The following is a 21,615-nucleotide window of genomic DNA, read 5'->3' on the forward strand; positions in this document are numbered from 1 at the left end:
CAATGGCTGCTGGAATAGCCTTTTTAACATGCTGAATGAGGTCCTCAGGCATACACACCCTCTTGTAGCCGTTCATATAAGTGTTACTATTCATCACATGTTTGAACTGCTGATGGTTAGTCAATATAAACCTTCCCTTCCCCACAACTTGACACAGGACAAAGCAAGTTTCCCAACAGAAGAAGAGAGTCCCACTGGGTCAGATTCAGGTGAGTGGAAGACAGCACCTTGAACCTGTCAGTTAGGAGGGTACCCCAAGTCCATCCTGGTCCTTGTCTACCCAGTACAGGATGTCTATACCTACCACTGACATGCCACGCACAGAGAAGTGGATGAGTAGTGTCAGGTTCTGTACTTCCCACAGACAGACAGTATTCACAGGAGATGACAGTACTTGAAATACCTTTAGTAACTATGGTACATGACCTTTGGGAACTCTCCCAAAACACCAGTTCACAGCATCTGCCTATTATTTGATAGTAATTATAGCAACTTCCAGCAACTTAGAACACCAACCATTTCATCCCGTGTTTGAGAACATCATTTACAATGGGGACGCACTGGGGGTTGCATTATGTCTGGTGCAATGTTTTACAGGATAGTAAACAAATAATTTTAAACCAAGTCTGCCAATTATCTTCTAATCTATTAAGCTAAAAATACAACTAATTGCCTTTAAGGACTGAAGCAATTAGTACACAAATTGAAATTTCTACTATGGCAACAGAATATTCTGTGGTAAAAATTACTGGTTTCCTAACATTTTGATATTTAATCATTAATAAATTCAAGAATAGTGTCAATGTATGACAAATGTAGTTAATTTATGAAAGGAAAACTATGTTAGTCATAAAATGTGCTACAGTAACTAAATCACAAATGCTGATTTACCATAAAATAGTTTATGCACACGATAATGATATCTTCTGAAAAATCTCATAAATGTATATTTATTTTTAATGATACATAATGTAATTCAGGGTGAATTATTCTTTGACAGTAATGGTAAATCACAAATACTGATTTGTTCTGAAATAAGTTATAAACAGCACTCATAACTTACAAAAATTTCCAAAAATATGCCTTTGTACCATCCCGAAATTATCAAAAATGAACCTATTTCTCACATAACTGTGCAATGAAATTTGAGAATGCCTGCTATTGGAGCCTACTGGTGTCAAAAATTTCTAAAAGAGAACAATATAATTTTAGGCATACAATTAATGATGATAGTATGAGTTTATCAAGGCACTCATAAATGTCTGAAATTTTGCAGTATACACTCTAAGATAAAAAAAAAGGTACACCACAAAGAAATGGTACAGAAATTGGTAGAAGTGATGTGTGTGTGCAGACAAACAAATAATTACAGTTTCAGAAAAAAGGATGATTTATTCAAGAAAAAGAGTTTCACAAACAGAACAAGTCAATAACACATTGGTCTACCTCTGGCCCTTGTGCACACAGTTATTTGGCTTGGCATCAGTTGAAAAAGTTGCTGGGTGTCCCCCTGAGGGATATTACACCAAATGCTGTACAACTGGCAGGTTAGACTCAAAATCTCGAGATGGTTGGTGAGCCCTGCCCATAATATTACAAATGTTCTCAACTGGAAGCAATCAAGTGACCTTGATGGCCAAGGCAGGGTTTGATAAGTACAAAGACAAGAAGTAGAAACTCTCACCTTGTGTAGGTGCTGAAATGTAAGCCCAGAATGGTTGCCATTAAGGGCAACAAAATGGGGCATAAAATATCATCAATGTACCACTATGCCATAAGAGTGACAAAGATGATGACCAAAGGGATCCTGCTATGAAAATAAATGGCAGTCCAGTCCATCACTCCTGAGAGTTGGATGTATGACAAGTGACAGTCAGGTTGGTATCCCACTGCTGTTATGGTTATCACCAGAAACATCTTTCGTTGAGGCTCATTTAGAAGTGGGCCTCATTACTGAGGACAATTCTACTCCAGTCAATGAGGCTCTACACTATGAAGAAGGCTCAAGGTCAGAGAGAGGGGAAAAGACAAAATGGATAAAGGAGTGGGAGAAAATGGAGACAGAAAGCAGAAGGGAGGAGATGTACAAAAAGAAGAGGAGGAGAAGATGGAAAGAAAGGGTTGGATGAGAAAGTGGATTCAGAAAGGGGGCAAGAGGTGATGGGCAGAGAGAAGGGACAGCAGAAGATGGAGAGGGAAGGGAGGAGTAGATGAACAAAGTAAGATGGTAAGAGGTGATAATGACAGAAAGGCGGAGAGAGAGAGCAGAATGAGATGGAAAGAGAGAGAGAGAGAGAGAGAGAGAGAGAGAGAGAGAGAGAGAGAGAGAGAGAGGGAGGATGGGGAGGGGTGGGCAGATAAAGGATGGATCAGTTGATGGACAGAGAGAGGGGGAAGGAGGAGGAGATGGACAGAGAAGTGGTGGTGGTGGTGATGGTAGGGTGGGGGGTGGGGGGGGTGGGGGGGTGGGGGGCAGAAGGAGATAGGATGTTTATCCAATTTCCATATATATTAGAAATGTTTACTTTCTGTTTTCTTTCTTTTCCATTTAATCAGACTAAGCCACAGTAATGTGGTGTTGTGTATAGCTAGTACTAATCATATAATATATAATAAAATACACAATATAATAATAGATAATTTAACATATACACTGGTTTTGTACAAGTGATGCTGATTAAGTGTTTGACTTTTATAAAATTTTCATTTTTTAAATAAGAATAGAGTGACAAAGTTTCCAAGTTTTCAAAAGTTGAAAAATGGAAAGATGCAAATTAAAATTTTGGTAACATACACATTTCAAATTAGTTTTTTCAGTTTCTTTTTCATCATCAACAGTAATTACAAAGAATTCTACTTAAGTATTTGTTTAGCATATAAGTACAATAATGTATAACAATACAACACATTAGTATCATACTATTCCATATGTGCTTGATAAGCAGAAGAGCAAAATAGTAAGAAATGTTATTGAAATACTACACAAAATACTGGATACAACAATACGAAACTGGAAATATATTTACCACTTTCAACAATGTCCTTATAAAACCCTTCTGCTCCTTCTGGTATGTTAAAATGCCTCATATGTTACTGAGCATGTTCTTCTTTTTCTTTGTTCACTTCCTGACTGCAGTTTCTGGATTTCTGTACCTCACCCTCTACAGGACTTCCACTATAAGTGTCTGATACTGACAATAATACCTTCTTTTTAGACTTTTCATAAGCAATCACCTGCTGAGCAGTTATTTTTACAGGTATCTTAGTTCATAGAACTTATGGTGCACTGGATCATATGCTTCCAAGTCTAAATTTACTATCGTGATGATATCATGTTGTTCTAACACTTTATAGTATCATTTAAAGAATACCTTCCTTTTTCTGGTAGTCTTTATCCACTCTGTCAGACACACTGTCAGGATTATGGTTGTGACCACAAAAAGGGAAATGATGTACCAGCTTCTTAAATTTACTGCTTTCCACCATGAAGGCCATTAGTGTGCACTTCATTACTGTATTTTTATTTTGATTGATACAGGATTCAGGGAATAAATGAGTTTCATTTGGAATATTTTCTGCCTGGGACATCTCAAAGTTTCTGAGAAAATCCAATTCGGCAGAGGCTACTTGGTTGCATGCTTTTGGTCCTTCTGTTTTGAGCCATGTGGAAAAAGCAATATTTCCTTTGTCTGTACTAGTGAATGAATCATAATGCACATATTGTATAGCCAAACCTGTCTTGAATAGAATACTTCAGCTACAGAGAGCTCTGTTGTTGGGTGATTCTGCCGTATGTCAATACATACTTTTATCACTTTTTAATTTTCCTCCTTCATTATTGAATAGAACTTTTTTGTGCGAAGTTTGGCCACCTGTGGTTTTATTGATTAGTTCTTTTTCTCCAGATCTTGTTCCTTTTCTAGTTTCATTACACCATTCCGGCTTGTTGTGCAAGTATCTCTCTGGGGAGTTTTAAATGACAAGTTAAAGTAGTGATAGAATGTATGTTTCTACTTCAATAAAGAGCAAGTAGGAAGGCCTGATGATTTCCGTTTATTTACAGAAATGTTTCCACATTGTTGCTGCTTTCAGCTCAGATGTTGGACTTTTTCCTTGAATAATAACTCTCCCTACATCTCTATGTTTTGATGTCATTCTTTGTATCTGGTGTAACCTCCTTATCTTCTTGTAGTGCTATGGTCTCCCCCTTGGTTTTTAGTTGTTATCTTCCCTATTTCATGAAATTTATTGGCCAGATTTGAGAGTATTTCTTTGGACATTTTTGATCTTCCTTTTAAGTTGCAACACATACATGTACTTTCTGGTAATTATTTCTTTTTTCTTATGCTGATATGTATTGAAACAGCAGTCTTCATTTTTGCTTTTTTCTTGATATTCCTTCATTTTGGTGATCTGATTACAATATATTTTAGTAATAATTTATCGTGGTCCATTTTGTATAAGCTATTCACATGATGGTGAAAAGCTGTGATATCATTGTAAGTTAGGTCAGCTGCTCTGTATTCTTTGCTTTCTAAGGCTTTTGGGTTCACCAGTATCTGGTAGCCTATGTGAACAGGCAATGGCTGGTATTTTCTTGTTGTTGTTGAGTTTCTTTGATTTCTTCACTTTCAACCTGGACATCCTGCAACCTAAGCCCTAAGTTATATGTATACCATTTCCTGAATCACTCCATATTAACCTCTATTTAAGAGTTTAACAACATATTCTTTTAGTGCAAAACTTGTCTTTGATGAACGTGGCTTGAACTGAGCAATAATCAGAAGTTAAAGTTGTTGTGTAAACCACTAATTTCTATTATTTGTTCTGGTAGCAAGTGCCTGCCCACATTTTGTGTTCTTTACTTTACATAAAACTATCTCACATTATCCTTGGCAATGATGTTCTACATTTTTATTAAGATCCTACATGGTTATTGAGTCCTACATTGTTATTTTCTCTTCAGGTCTCTCAGCTGCTGAGCACAATTTGTATTTATCAACTTTTGTTTTAATTGACTGAGAGAAAATACTGAGTTTTACAATACCTCATAGTTTTTCATGACACAGATAATACTGGATTTTAACCAAACCGTTTCAACAGGTCATGCATGGCAGCAAGCTCAATTTGTAACTATAAAAATCTGCATTTATTGTCTTTAGAACAAAATGCTCCTCATTTTTCCTTCCAAACTCCTAGTCTCTTCCCAAACATTACTTACGTTTAGTTGCTTCAAAAGACCTGCATAGTGTCTGCCACTCATTGCTTTTACCCTCTGCAAGGTTATCAGTATGAGAGATGCCTCTGGAACAACACTACCCATAATTTGTCCTGTAGATTAAATTTACTTTGTCTGTTGTGATACAGAGCCACCAGTTCCATCCATTGCTTTGACAGCTGTTCCATTTTTGGTCCAAAGCAATAGATCCATGTCTCATCAAGAATACAAATCAGTCCACAAAAAAGAGTGGATATTTTTACAATACTCCAAGAATTTCTGAGTAATATGTCTTTACCTGCCTTTCGTCACAGCTCAGCAAATGTGGAATCCACTTTGCTCAAAGCTTAACCAAAATTTTCTGTATTCTTTCTTCTGATAGATCTGTGGTATCAGCTGTTTCATATAATCACTGGTTACATAATATGGGGAACTTTATTTATGTGTCCACCTGTGTTGCATTTTTGAGACATCTTTCAGATGGATGATATGAAGAGAGAGTATAACCAAATTTTAATTTAATTTTTCACTGTTGAATATGAAGGAACAGACTGCTAAAAAATCTTCAGCAACTTAGGATGTATGTTCAAGTGAAAAATGAAAACCTCAGATAAATTGTGTAGCACATACTAGCATAAAACAAAATATCATTGATAGTAATTTCAATTCTATGCCAAACCCAAAATCTTTTCACTTTAACTCAAACGAACACAGAGATAATTAACACAACTAAAGGTCATGCCAGTGTGAAACTAATTGATATGATGGCAGTGCACGAAAAGTTGTAGGATTAAAGCAGAGAGGCAGGTGGAGCACAAAGTCTGATGAAAACTGAGACCAGTTCAGTTAAGTTGTTGAGGTGAGGTATAAGGAGGGAGGAGGGTGATACTCGCAGACCATTAGGAACTTATGTTATGTAGCTCATGTGCACATAGCAACACAAGTGTGTGCTCAATAGCAATGTAATTAGTGCTCTTGCTACAGCAAATATGAGATAAATGTGCTTAAAACAGTTAAAACTAAAAATGCCTGAAATATAATGACACTTAAAATTAAAACCACTCTCTTCATTTTCACTCACTTTCACCTACTTACTCATACCCAATCTTCAGAAATATAAAATTTATAACTTAATCAATGTTAAACATTTATTATTAAAATTTTAACTGAATGGTGGGATAAAAGTTAAAAAAAGAGCACAAGAAAGTGTAGCTGGTTGACCACTTACAAAAAACCAGGATGAGCCACTCGCCCTGGTAACACATTAAAACCTTTTCCCTAAAAGATTAGGGAGTGAGTCAGATGCCTCACAAAATCTTAAAAGCTACAGCACATTTGTCTCATTGTCAGCTAAAGTAGAGGACAGATCAGCTGTTAAATTAGCCTACATCCTCTTGTCTGTACACAAAATAATTCAGTTAAAACTTTGCATGCAGTAATCTTTATGTCACAAGCAGCACACTCAAAATGTATCAAAACACAAACAACAGACACATAGATAAGTTCTTATGATTTTCCATGAAACCAATGACATTTTAATGAAATGGAACTATGAATAATTACAATATCAAATTAAATAAGCAATACTTACTTCAGTTGGGGGTTCCATGACAGTGATTGTATCATTCTCAAGAAAATAGACAATGTTGACATGCCTTACACGATAATGTTCCACTGGTGACTCAAAAACAGATTGTTTGAAGTAAGCTTTAAAATTAAGAGCCTTTTTATCATAAATTTCAAAATGTGGATGGAATGAAGGAAAAACTGGTCTTTTTAAGATGCCATATGTTAACACTGGATCACACCTACAAATAGAAATCATTTATTCTGGTTAGTAAGTTACTATTGAGTATATTGTACTATATGGAAAACAAATCAGGTGTCTTGTATTGTGTCAGGTGATTACATAAAAGCTCTTTCAGATGATGATGATGATGACGATGATGCTGATGGTAATGATAGCATAAAACACTCTATACCATGGTCATATTTTTTCTTTAAAAAAACCTCTTTTTCAGTTTTTAAATGCACTGTTCATTTCTCTTCTAATTTTCCATCCTCTATCCATCTTTATTTTTGACTGTCTTTGATATCCCTACCAATGTCAAATTCTGATAGTAGCTGAGAGGTGCAAGTGCAGCTAATGAACGCCCCTAGAGACATGTATAACATGTCACATGGGCCAGGCAGGCAGCCATGACTGTGTCATGCACAGTACATTGCATTAGTTATTACCAATCAGGCTATTCTGCTTAATGGATATTGATGCTGTATTATACATGGACTTTTTGTTTCTGTGTCTGAATTTCATTCAGTGTTCTGTGCTTGACAAACTTGGCCTTGTTTAGATACTAAACATTTGTGTGAAGTGGGACAGAAAAGTGGTGTGCTTTCAGTGACATTCACACCCAGTGCCAGTGTCACAGATCCCAAGTTCTAGAATTTTGGTAGCAACAGAACAGCTATCACTAAAACAGCAATAGTTCCAGGAACTACACCAGCAACAGCTCTCCCACAGCTCACATATCAGCAGTGGCAACACTACCTGGTGGTCATGGTTATGCCTCCTCCATCATTCACTCCTTCAGTGAGTCTTCAGAGAACTGAGAAGTCTATCTCCATCATTCTGAACTTTAGGCCGTATTGATCTGCTTACTGTATTTCTGATAGGCAGCAAGTGTATTTAGGCAGCAAGTGTATTGCTCTTGTTTTATAGTAGACATTTATATACACTGGTGCAGAAATTGCAACCACTCTTGGAACCTAGTACTTTGTCTGTCAATTATCTCTGTGCTCTGTTAACCAAACCATGCATCAAACACACCTTGTCACAATTAGGCTACAGTTTTATCAGTGTCATAAACAACGTGGACAGTCTTACGCAGCATGGACTGCTGACCTGCAGAGTCTCACATGTAAGTTTAATTCCATATATCAGAACTGTACAGGATCATATGCAGAATCATTAATTCTGAAAGTGAATGTGCACCTATGTCTGGGCACATGCATTCAGCTGGAATTCAAGTTGAACCCAAGAGATCGTTGTCAGCCACAAGAAGTGTCAGTTGTTTGACATCACATCCAGGCACATTCATCTGACCTATAAATGCAACCAGCTCCAGATGTGACCACAGTTGCACTCCACACCCATCCCACTACCTCTGAACCTCAGACCGGACATTGCGCCACCATAAGTTGTGTCTTGCATCTTTGCCCCATGTCTCCTGGGCCCAGTATAATATCTGCCTTCATAACCTCACTCTTCAGAAGTTTGGTGAAGGAATCCTGTGGAGGCAGAACCACTCCCTCCATCCCAACCTTCCCTCAACCCTTTTGTTATTGGTGCAGTCTGTTGCCTCCATTGTGCTGCCAACTCTGAAGTCATTGGACATGCTTCCTGGGTTGGCTGACTCTGGGCCAGTGGTTCTGGATCAGTTGGTGGGGTGTTCCAACTGTCCCCCCCCCCCCCCCCCCCTCTGGAACCAGCATAAACTAGGAAATTTTCAGTCCTACGGGCTTATTTCTTGGGGGGAGGGGGGGGGGTACGAATTTACTATTCCCATCATGGTCAGTATTAATAGCAGCTCAGAGGCAGTATAGATTACAACTGACAAATGCCATCAGACATGTGTGCAGTGTGCCCCGTGGGCTGAGCCATTCACAGCAATGTGGTCAAACAGCAGCCACAATTCAGTCTAGCACAGTCAGTATCTAGAAAGTGACAGATTTACCATACCAAAATTTCCAATGAAAGAGAACTTCACATTTATTCATTTTTCAGGCTTTCATATCTGATTTTTTTAAATTTTTGTTCTAGACTTTCATAAATGGGCTATTATTTTGGTTTGTGGTTTTCCCATGTATAATTTGTATTGTGAAAGTTAGAACTCTCATTGATCTTCCAATAACCTCTTTCAAGACACAGGCTAAAGATGCATCAACAGTAGAATTACTAATAATCCAATGAATGCTTTTACTAGAACAGATTTGCAGCAAATAGCTTGCAGCTCTCACAAAGAATGTACAGGGTAAAATGTTCAACATGTAAGCTTTTGCTGCATCTTTAGCATGTTCACGTATCATAACCACAGAAACACAACATATCTCTTATACTTAATTTCTTCTATATTCATTTACTTTTCTTCTTTTTTATCATCATTATTACTTTTCCTTTACCTAGAATTGGGGAACTTCACATTTCTTATAATGGAATTATCCAAGCCTTACACAACTTTCCACTGAATTCCCAAAATGCTGGCAATGGGAAATACTTATAATTACATTTATCATGTCTTGGTAATGGGCACATCAACTGGAAATCACCGATTGACAAAGCAGAAGTCTACAAAAAGGTATAGGATTTACTGCAGGTTAACTGGTAATGATGCCAAAAATTACCATAGCATATTTGATACTTATATTTGCATCTACAGAAATATATGTAACTGTTCCATAGGCACATTGAACACATAGTGAACAGTTTACAAAATACATTAAGAAAGAACTCATATTAAAATTATTGAACACCAAATGCAACAAATCTTTTTTTGTCTTCAAAAATATTCAAAATATCATCTATTAAATTGTGATCTTTTACTTTACTTGATAGTGTCATCATCTTTCAAGAATGCTACTGAATCCACATCAAGAGGTTCTTTCCCAATGCCAAAACAAGTTGTCTTTGGGAAGGCATATCCTCCTCTAAAGTCAAAACACTGGGAACGGTGATATCTTGTTTTCTGCAGAAAAATAAAACCGATCATTAATTTTAAGCAGTCATAGATGTACTGGTTCATTTAACATACTGTTAACTTAAAATGGAAGTGGTTGATTCACAAAGTGTTTATCTGTAAGAGATTTGGGAACACACACCAGTTCAAAACAAAATTAAAATATATTCATTGGTCTCTCTTTCTACAAGTCTCTCTTTCTACAAATTATCTGAATTTCTAGATTCAGGGCTATAAAATTTCTGTTAATTATGGGGCAAGTAGCTGTGTTTGTTATAAAATTGTATAACAAGTAATAATGTACTGTAAATAGGAATCACTACTATAAAAATAAAAATAAGAAAAATACCATTGCAATCAACTAAATACTAAGTTAGAAACAACATAACAGAACTAGTGAGGTAGCAGCCTTTTTTTTTCACAGTAGATGTTTTAAAACTAATTTACTCTATTATATTTAGATGCTGTAAGTGTGAATAGCATTAATCAGAGTAGCAACAGTTGATTGTTACTACATTAAACAGATTAATTCTCTATGATGTCTTTGTCTCTCATTAACGTATATCTTGACTTGTTCCACAACCCTAAAGGTTCTCCTTCTTCATAGAACATACAGATTATGATGAAATGATGACTTAGTTAATAAATTATTGCATTATAAGAAATAAAAACCAAAATAAGAATGAATATAAGCCAATATTACAATAAATGGAGCATGCACAATTGGTTTTAGTAACACTAAGAGTAGTACTGGTTTTTCAGTATAAGATGTAGCTCTTATTTCAATCTATATACCTTTTCATAGAGCTTCCATTGCCCCCCGTCACTGAGATACTATCATTCAATTAAACAGTTAATGAAAGAATAGTGGTACAACTAAATGTCTTCTGATTAAAGGGCACCTTATTATTTAAAATTCTCTGCACTAATATTTGTTAGTATCAATATCTGTTTTCCATTTCATTGTGTTGTGTAAGTGCAGACTAATGAACTTTCTACATTTTGTTGTATTGCAGAATGATCTGAAAATGTGACTTCGTTAATATCATCTGTTTGGGAATAAATTACATATGGTGTTCCTCAAGGTTCCATCTTGGGTCCATTGCTTCTTCATCTATTAGGTTGCCAGATACTAAGTTTGTTTCATTTGCAGATGATACAAACATTACAATAAGTAGCAAGTCAAGTACAGATTTAGAAATGGCTGCTAATCAAATGTTCACTGACATTGGTAAATAGTTTAAAGTTAATTCACTGCCATTAAACTTTGAAAAGATCCACTATGCAGTTTAGAAATTATAGATATTTCCTTCCAGCTTGTATATGACATTTGAAGGCATACTGATCAAACAGTTTGACAGTGTTAAATTTCTGAGACTACAACTTGATATTAAATTCAGTTGGGAAGGGCATACAACAGAACTGCTGAAGCAGCAGTGAGAATGATGTCAGATGCAGGAGGTAAAAAAATTTAAAAAAAACTTGCATACTTTCATTCTATTATGTTATATGGGATTGTATTGTTGCGTAACTCCCAAAACCAAGCAAAAGCTTTCAGCTCGCAGAAGCATGCAATAAGACTCATTTGCGGTGTAAATTCAAGAACATCATGTAGAAACCTGTTCCAGGAACTTTGTATTCTAATCACTGATTCCCAGTGTATTGTATTTTTTCCTTAATGAAATTTGTTGTAAGTAATACATTGCTATTACCAACAAATAGCTCAATACATAGTATCAATACTAGGGATAAGAACAATTTACATTAACACCTAAAAGCGCTTACTTTGGTCCAACAAGGGGTCCAATATTCAGGAACACACATTTTCAATAAATTGCCAGCAACCATAAAAAACTTGGTTAAGATAAACCACAGTTTAAACAGAGTTTGAAAGACTTTTTGACACGCAACTCCTTCTACTATATAGATGAATATCGTAACAGGAACTGTTAGACCAGCTTAAATAAAAATGTCTGTTAGATTTCAGTTTTGACAGCACTTGGTCACAACAGTCAAGATTAGGTATTGTGTGTATGATAACTTTATTAAAAATCTATAACTATGTTTCATTATGACAGAGTATTAATTCTGTAAATATTAGTAGTTCCAGTTTACAGCAATGTGTTCACCTATTTTGACAATCTCCTGACAAATGATCAAGATAGTGAGTATTATATTAAGATGTTTGATTCTTTTTGTTATACTTTCTGACTTGTCCCACTCCAATGAGAATCATTTCATTTTTGAGTCTATGGAATAAAAACTGAATCTAATATAATCTACAGTTCTGAATCTCTACTGGACACCAAACTCTTGTCTCTCTCTCTCTCTCTCTCTCTCTCTCTCTCTCTCTCTCTCTCTCTCTCTCTCTCTCTCTGTCTGATATCTTTAAACATGTTCCAAACAAAATGTATATAGTTTTTCTCTAGGAATTGTACCAGTTACTTTTTCTACCATTACCAAACTACTAACACATGCAACAATGAAGTAAGTACTTGATAAAAGAAGTCCTTTGATTGTCTCTATTGATTTTTAAAATTTTTATTCTGCAGGTTTAGTTCCATAGGACCAAACTGAGGTGCAAATCTCCAAGGTCATGAAACGTGGCAGTACATGAAATTACAACATAAAAGTAATAACAGAGAAAATAAAATGTTTATGAACTGAAAAAACGACAAGTCATAAGTTTTTATAAACTCAGTCAACAATATAACACAGAAATCAGCTTCATTTTTCAAGGAACTCATCAACAGAATAGAAGCAGTGAACCCATGATGGTCTTCAGTTTTGATTTGAAAGCATGTGGATTACTGCTAAAATTTTTGGATTCTTGTGGCAGCTTACTAAAAATGGATGCAGCAGTATGCTCCTCACCTTTCTGCACAAGAGCCAAGGAAATACAATATGGAGGCATACTGGATTTCTGCCTAGTATTAACTGGGTGAAAGCTGCTAGTACTTGGGAATAAGCTGATATTGTTTACAAGAAATGACAGTAAAGAATACATGTATCAAGAGGCCAATGCCAGAATACCCATACTAATGAACAGGGGTTGACAAGAGCTTCGTGAACTTACATCACTTATTGCCTGAACCGCCCATTTCTAACCAAAAAATACCCTTTGAGAATAGAAGAGTAACCCAAAACATAATACCATACATCATAAGTGAATGAAAATAAGCAAGGTACACTACGTTTTGTGTCGAACTATCACTTACTTCAGATAACATTCAATTAGTAACAATGGCAGCATTAATTCTTTGAACAAGATCCTGAATGTGGGCTTTCCATGACAGATTACTATCTGTCTGAGCACCTAGAAATTTGAACTGTTCTGTTTCGTTAATCATACACTCATTCTGTGAAATTAAAATGTCAATTTTGTTGCATTGTGTGTTAGAAACTGTAAAAACTGAATATTTCTGTTATTTAGCGTTAGTTTCTTTTCTACAAGGCATGAACTTATGTCATGAATGGCACTACTTGAAACAGTGCCAACATTGTACACAACATGCTTTGCTACCATGCTAGTGCCATCAGCAAACAGAAATATTTTAGAATTACCTGTAATACTAAGAGGACAAATCATTTATATACATAGGAACTGGAGTGGCCCAGCATAGATCATGCCTCACTCAGACCCCAGGTTATAGCCTTGCTCAACAGTGTGGATAATGACCCTTTGCTGTCTGTTGTTAAAGTAAGAGGTGAACCAATTGTGAGTTACTCTCTGTACTCCATAATGGTCCAACTTCTTGAGCACTATTTTGTGGTCAACACAATCAAACACCTTAGATAAATCAAAAAAGATGCCTAGCTTTCAAAACCTTCTCTTTAATCCATCCAATACCTCACAGAGAAAAGAGAATACAGCATTTTCAGTTGGTAAACCACTTCTAAAACAGAAGTGTATATTTGACAGCAAATTATGTGGAATTAAATGATCAGTTATCCTTACATACAAAGCCTTTTGAATAACGTTAGCAAACACTGATGATCTTGTGATTCTTCAGTTTCTCCCAGCATAGTTCTAGCTCAACAGTCCACAGGTGTACTGCTGGTCCATAGTGTCCAACGGGCACAATATTTTGGTGATCAGACATGTCACCATCATCAGGTGTGCTGACAAACTGGGCTCCTGAGGGCAGGCGGCCATCTTAAATCCGCTCCCCTATCGAGGCATTCTCTCCGCAGTCTGCGCCCGCATGTCAGCAGTTGGTGAGATGCTGGCATTGGCATCTGTCATGGCATCGGTGTAATTGCCTCATCCGCCCTAGTCGCTCGTTCATTTCCTTTGCTGAGCATCTTTTAAATTAAACTCAATGCTGAGGTTGTAGCTCCAATCTCGGTTGATGAGTCTATCCCTGGTACGAATTTCTATAGCCTCTCTAACGATGCTGTCCCAGTCTTTACATGTCTGTGCCAAGAGCCTGGTATGTCGGTAGTCCATTTTGAGATTTTAAGACAAACAGTGCTCTGCAACCGCCGACTTGTTGGGGTACCCAAGTTGAGTGTGCCTCTGATGTTCTCGGCAACGATCTTCAATGATGCGCTCTGTCTGTCCAATATAAGTCTTTCCACATTGACACAGAATCTGGTATATGCCAGCCTCCCGAAAACTGAGATTGTCTTTGACACTTCCCAATAATGCTCGTATTTTATTTGGTGGGCAAAAGACAATTCCTACTCAATGTTTCCTCAATATTCATCCTATTTTCCCCGATAGTGTGCCAGTATATGGTATATAGGCAGTGGCTGTCTCTTTCTCCATGACTTCTTCCATCTCCACACGCTGTACTGTGGAGGTGGGGTGGAGAGCACATCTATCTGCCATTCTGAGCACCTGTTTTTCTGGAATACAGTTTTGAGATCTTGCAGTTCTTGGGGCAGACTCCCAGCATCAGAGATGGTGCACACCCTGTGCACCAGTGTTTTTAGCACCCGATTCCACTGCACAGGGTGGTGGCAGCTATCCGCTTGCAAATACAGGTCAGTGTGCATTTTCTTCCTGTATACCCAGAGGCCCAGGGTGCCATCCACTCTTCTTTTGACCATGACATTCAGGAATGGTAATCTTACTTCCTCCCCTACAGTACAGCATGTACTGGAAGAAGTCATGGAGAAAGAGATAGCCACTGCCTGTATACCATGTACTGGTGCACTATCAGGGAAAACAGGACAAATATTGAGGATACACCGAGTAGGAACTGTCTTTTGCCCACCAAATAAAATGTGAGCATTATTGGGAAGTGTCAAAGACAATCTCAGTTTGCGGGAGGCTGACATAGACCAGATTTTGTGTCAATGCGGAAAGACTTATATTGGACAGACAATATGCACCATTGAAGATCATTGCTGAGAACATCAGAGGCGCACTCGACTTGGGTACCCCAAAACGTCAGTGGTCGCCGAGCACTGTTTGTCTGAAAATCATGAAATGGATTACCAAAATACCATGGTCTTGGCACAGACATCTAAATACTGGGACAGCATTGTTAGAGAGGGACAGACTCATCAATCGAGATTGCGGCTACAACCTCAGCAGGGCATGGGAACCATGATTGAGTCTAATTAAAAAGACACTCAGCAAAGGAAACAAACAGGCGACTAGGACGGAGGAGGCAATTACACCAACGCCACCATAGAGGCCAATGCCAGCATCTCACTGACGGTTGACGTGCGGGAGCAGACCATGGAGAGAATGCCTCACAAGGTGAGGGGATTTAAGACGCCCACCTGCCCTCAGGAGCCCAGTTCATCAGCACACCAGATGATGGCGACATGTCTGATCACCAAAATATTGTGCCCATTGGACACTGTGGACCAGCAGTACACCTGTGGACTGTTCGAGCACTGATGAACTTATTAACATCTGATCTCTGAGTGATTCTTCACCCAGTTGATAGACAAATTTATATAATTCTCATGAAATTTTTTGGCTTTACAGGTATTCTTATACTTTTTGATTGTTTATCAATAACTTCCAACAATTGTTTTGCACAAAAAGTAAAACTTCAACAAATATTATCTCAGCAGAATGACAGAAAATTTCTATTCCTCGTAAAAATAAGTGCCTCATTTAACATCAACAGACTTTTCTGAATAGTTTTTTCTTTGTTCTTGGTAGCCTCATTTTTACATGGTTCTGCTGTCTATATAGTAAGGCATTTTCAGTAACTTTTGCCTATCTACCCCCATTTTAGATCTTAATACACACATCAAAAAAGTTTTGCATCACCCCAGTTCCCAGAACTCCTGAAGATAGACATTGACTGTGGATATTGTATCACAGACACAGTCCCTTTGACTGTTCAGAGATGTTACTAAACCTGCCCAAAGATGTAAACTACCTTACATGTAGCAGCACCTATTAGATAGAAGGGGTCCAACAACTGAGCAGTTCCAGTCATTCCACTAGGAAGGAGATACACGGCTCGTGTTGTCTGTAATTTAATCATGCCTAGATGGCCTATACTGCAGTTTGATCATTTACGCACTGTTACTTTGTGACAGGAAGTGCTTTCAAGAAGGAAAGCGTCAAGGTGTCTTGGAGTGAACCAAAGCAATGTTGTTCGGACATGGAGGAGATATAGAGAGATAGGAACTGTCGATGACATGCCTCACTCAGGCCACCCAAGGCCTACTACTGTAGTGGATGACAGCTACCTACAGATTATGGCTCAGAGGAAACCTGACAGCAAGGCTACCATGTTGAATAATGCTTTTCATGCAGCCACAGGACATCATGTTACAACTCAAATTGTGCACAATAGGCTGCATGATGCGCAACTTCACTCCCGGTATCCATGGTAAGGCCCATCTTTCCAACCATGACACCATCCAGCACGGTACAGATGGGCCCAGCAACATGCCAAATGGACCACTCAGGATTGGCATCATATTCTCTTCACCAATGAGTGTCGCATATGCATTCAACCAGACAATCATCGGAGACGTGTTTGGAGGCATCCTGGTCAGGCTGAACACCTTACACACATTGCCCATGAGTGCAACAAGGTGGAGGTATCCTGCTGTTTTGGGATGGCATTATGTGGAGCCGATGAATGCCGTTGGTGGTCATGGAAGTCACCATAACCACCCTATGATACGTAAATGCAACCCTCCGACCGATAGTGCAACAATATTGGCAGCATATTGGTGAGACATTTGCCTTCACGGATGACAATTCATGGCCCCATTGTGTGAATCTTGTGAATGACTTCCTTCAGGGCAATGACATCGCTCGACTAGAGTGGCCAGAATGTTCTCCAGGCATGAACCCTATCAAACATGTCTGGGGCACACTGAAAAGTGCTGTTTACAGATGATGTCACCTACCAACCATTCTGAGGGATCTACGCTGAACAGACATTGAGAAGTGGGACAATCTGGACCAACAGTTCCTTGATGAACTTGTGGATAGTATGCCACAACGAATACAGGCATGCATCAATGCAAGAGGACGTGCTACTGGGTATTAGAGGTACTGGTGTGTACAGCAATCTGGACCACCACCTCTAAAGGTCTCGATGTATGGTGGAATAACATGCAATGTAAGGTTTTCATGAACAATAAAAAGGGCAGAAACGATGTTTATGTTGAACTCTTGGAACTGAGGTGATGTAAAATGTTTTTATGGGTGTAGTATAAACTCTGTCCTTAAATGACTTGTCTTACTGTCTTAATGATTAATATGATTACCAAAACACAAATAACTAGAATGAAAAATAATTTAATTTTTTGTTGGATTTATTTAATATAAATTTGAATACAGATTTTCCATCAATGAGTTGCCATTGTACATATCAGTTAAATGACCAACAGTATTGTCCAGCAAACACCAATAAATTACTCGCTGTGTAACAAATAAGTGATTTTTTGTTTGTTTAAAAGACAGCCACGTGACAATAGAGTACCATTCCCATTCTTAGCAGCCAGCCTGTTCTGTGTAAGTGAAAAACAAACAAAGTTTTTTAATGTTAATTGGCATGTAAGTATCAACAAAAGTTCAAAGAAATTTGTAAAAGAGGTGATGGAGAAATGAAGAAACATGTGTTGACATTAAAATAAAAATTAGAATTAATGGAAATATTTAAGAAGGGAAAAACTGGAGCAAAACTAAGTTCTGATTATGGTATTGGAATGCAGACTGCTCAGGGTCCATTAAAAAGAATAACCAGAAAATACAGGATTTTGTCAGGGAATGCGATTCCAGTTCTGGACCATCTGCATAAAAAAGTATGAACAAATCTACATCTGATGAATTAGATTCTGTTCTTTTGCATTGGTTTAGCCAAAAACAAAAGGAATGTATCATTGTTTCAGATGTGTTGTAAAAAAGCTACATTGTTTCATGAAGCTCTAGAATTTGAGAGATAATTTAAAAGCCTCATCTGGGTGACTAACCAGAGTCAAACAATTCCACAGGATCTACATTTTTATCATACAAGGAGAGTGTCTTAGTTAAAACCTTATGGCACCTGAGTCCATCCAGGAAGAGCTCCAGAAACTTATGGAAGAAAATTTGAAAGACATTGCAGCTCCATGCAGTCATAAAGTAATATTTATCAGATTAGATTCAGTTTTCATTCCATAGATACAAAAATGAGATGATTCTCATGGGTGTGGAAAATGTCAGAAAGAATAACATAAATAAATTTGAATACAATACTTACTACCCTGATAATTTGTCAGGAAATTGTCAAAATAGGTGAATACGTTACAGTAAAGTATTTACAGGATTAATTCACAATCGGAATGAAACATTGTCATGAACTTTTAATATGTCTGTCATATACATAATACCTAATCTTGACTGTTGTGACCAAGTGCTGTTAAAATTGAAATTTAACAGGCATTTTTACTTAAGCTGGTCTAGCAGTCCTTGTGAAGATATTCTTTTTTTTTAATAAGAATAAGAACCTTTAATATCCATTCAGTATTTTCTTATACAATGGGCTTCGTCAATAAGTTCAATTACAGTATAAAGATGGTTATAGTCTCATAACAATGTATATATAAATAATATGAAATTTAGTGTAGTACAATAGCACACATTTGGAATTTTATATATTATTAATTTTACAATAAAAAGGAAAACATTATACAGATTTACATTAATCTACAGAGTAGAAGGAGCTGCCTATCACAAAGTCTTTCAAACTATGGTTAAACTATGCTTTATCTGAAACCAAATTTTATTGGTTGCTGGCAAATTTATTGAAAATGTATGCTCCTGAATATTGGACCCCTTTTTTGACCAAGGTAAGCAATTTTAGATCTTTATGTATAGTGTTCTTATTTCTAGTATTGATACTATGAATTGAGCTATTGGTTGGAAATAGAGATGTATTACTTGCAACAAATTTCATTAAGGAATAAATATACTGAGAAGCAATGGTTAGAATACAAAGTTCCTTGAACAGGTTTCTACACAATTTTCTTGAATTGACACCACAAATGATTCGTATGACATGCTTTTGCATGCTAAAGACTTTTGACCAGCTGATTATCAGCAGGACATTTCCAGATGGGTTAAAATATGCTGAAGTTAAGCCTCTGTACAAGAAGGAGGATACCATTAGACTATCAACCAATTTGACTTTTGCTGGCTTTCTCAAAAATATTTGAAAAGGTTGTGTTCAAGCGTCTCCTTAAGCATCTGACTGCAAATAATATATTGTCCAAGTCACAGTTTGGATTTCTGAAAGGTTCTGATACATAAAAAGCTATTTAAACTTAGAGTGAGAATGTACTTAATTCATTAGCCAATAAGTTAGAGGCTACTGGCATTTTCTGTGAGCAATCAAAGGCTTTTGACTGTGTGAGCCACACAATTCTCTTAAGTAAATTAGAAATGGTGACACAAACATTAAAATAAGTAGCAAATTAAGTACAGATTTATAAATAGCTGCTAATCAAATTTTCACTGACATTAATAAGAGGTTTAAAGCTAATTCACTGTCATTAAACTTTGAGAAGACCTATTATACACAGTTCAGAACCTGTAAGAGGTTTCCTTCCAGCATGTGTATAATATATGAAGACATGAAGATCAAAAAGGTTGACAGTGTTAAATTTCTGGGATTATAACTCAATAATAAATTCACTTGGGAACGGCATACCACAGAATCACTTAAACGTCTAAACAAGTCTGTATTTGCAGTGAGAATGATGTCATATGTAATAGATATAAATATAAAAACTTGCATACTTTGCTTACTTTCAATCTATTATGTCGTATGGAATCATATTCTGGGATAACTCAGTAAACTGAGCAAATGTTTTTAGGGTGCAAAAGTGAGTGACAAGAATCATTTGTGGTGTAAATTCAAGAACATTATGTAGAAACCTGTTCGAGGAACTTTGTATTCTAACCACTGCTTCTCAGTATATTTATTCCTTAATTAAATTTGTTGCACATAATACATCTCTATTTCCAACCAATAGCTCAATACATAGTATCAACACTAGGAATAAGAACGAGCTACATAAAAACCTAAAATCGCTTACCCTGGTCCAAAAAGGGGTCCAATATTCAGGAACACATATTTTCAATAAATTCCTACCAACCATTAAAAACTTGGTTTCAGATGAAGCACTGTTTGAACAGAGTTTGAAAGACTTTTTGATAGGCAACTCCTTCTACTCTATGGATGAATATCTTAACAGATACTGTTAAGCCAGCTTAAGTAAAAATTTATGTTAGATTTCAGTTTTAACAGCACTTGGTCACAACAGTCAAGTTTAGGTATTTTGTGTATGATAAATTTATTAATAGTGCATAACAATGTTTCATTCTGACAGCATGTTAATTCTGTAAATATTAGCTGTTCCAGTTTACCTCACTGAATTCACCTATTTCAACAGTCTCCTGACAAATGATTAGGGTAGTAAGTATTATATTAAAATGTTTTATTTTTATGTTTATTGACATGTTCCACACCCACAAGGAACATCTCATTTATTGGGTCTATGGAATGAAAATTGAACCCAATCTAATCTAATGAGTTAACACAAAATATGATCCGGTATGAAATAATAGAATGAGAGTAAGCAAAGTATGCAAGATTTTTTACATTTATGTCTCCTACATCTGACATTATTCTAACTGCAAACACTGACTTGCTTAGGTGCTTCAGCAATTCTCTGGTAGGCCCTTTCCAAATAAATTTATTATCGAGTTGTAATTCCTGAAATTTAACACTGTTTGATGATTATGATGTTTGGTTTCTGGGGTGCTCAACTGTGCAGTCATCAGCACCCATACAAAGTCCTTATTTTTACACAGTCCAAGCTAGCCCCTTGTCACGAATGATGAGGACGATAAAATGATGAGGATAACACAAACAGCCAGTCCCCCAGCAGAGAAACTCCCCAACCAAGCTGGGAATCGAACCCGGGACTCCATGATCCAGAGGCAGCAACGCTAACCACTAGACCACGAGCTGTGGACAATATTGATTAGTGTGACATAAAACTTAATATCACATAAAACTTCAGGACTATGGAATAATTGCTGATACATAGTGCTGGCAGTAGCAATATTATAGGGTATCCCAACACTATAAGGTTGTCTCTAGATGGCAGGATGCCATGTACACATGTGATGAAAACATTGAGGTGACATCTCACTGACTGAGAAACTATAACTGTGTGGTTACG

At 36.9% G+C, this 21,615-nt stretch overlaps 1 protein-coding gene across 2 annotated transcripts in view; it reads right to left on the bottom strand.

Annotated features, from left to right (window-relative positions):
- Positions 1–21,615, bottom strand: part of LOC126337073 (EF-hand domain-containing protein 1-like) — a 196,108-nt gene that overhangs the window by 139,172 nt on the left and 35,321 nt on the right. For both annotated transcript variants that reach the window (XM_050001417.1, XM_050001418.1), the window contains exons 2-3: positions 9,824–9,960; positions 6,810–7,026 (exon numbers count right to left, since the gene is read on the bottom strand). In XM_050001417.1, the coding sequence (XP_049857374.1) occupies positions 6,810–7,026; positions 9,824–9,960 (354 nt within the window). The remainder of the gene's footprint in view (positions 1–6,809; positions 7,027–9,823; positions 9,961–21,615) is intronic.

This window comes from Schistocerca gregaria, chromosome 2 (assembly GCF_023897955.1).
Source record: "Schistocerca gregaria isolate iqSchGreg1 chromosome 2, iqSchGreg1.2, whole genome shotgun sequence".
In the NCBI taxonomy this organism is placed as follows: Eukaryota; Metazoa; Arthropoda; class Insecta; order Orthoptera; family Acrididae; genus Schistocerca; species Schistocerca gregaria.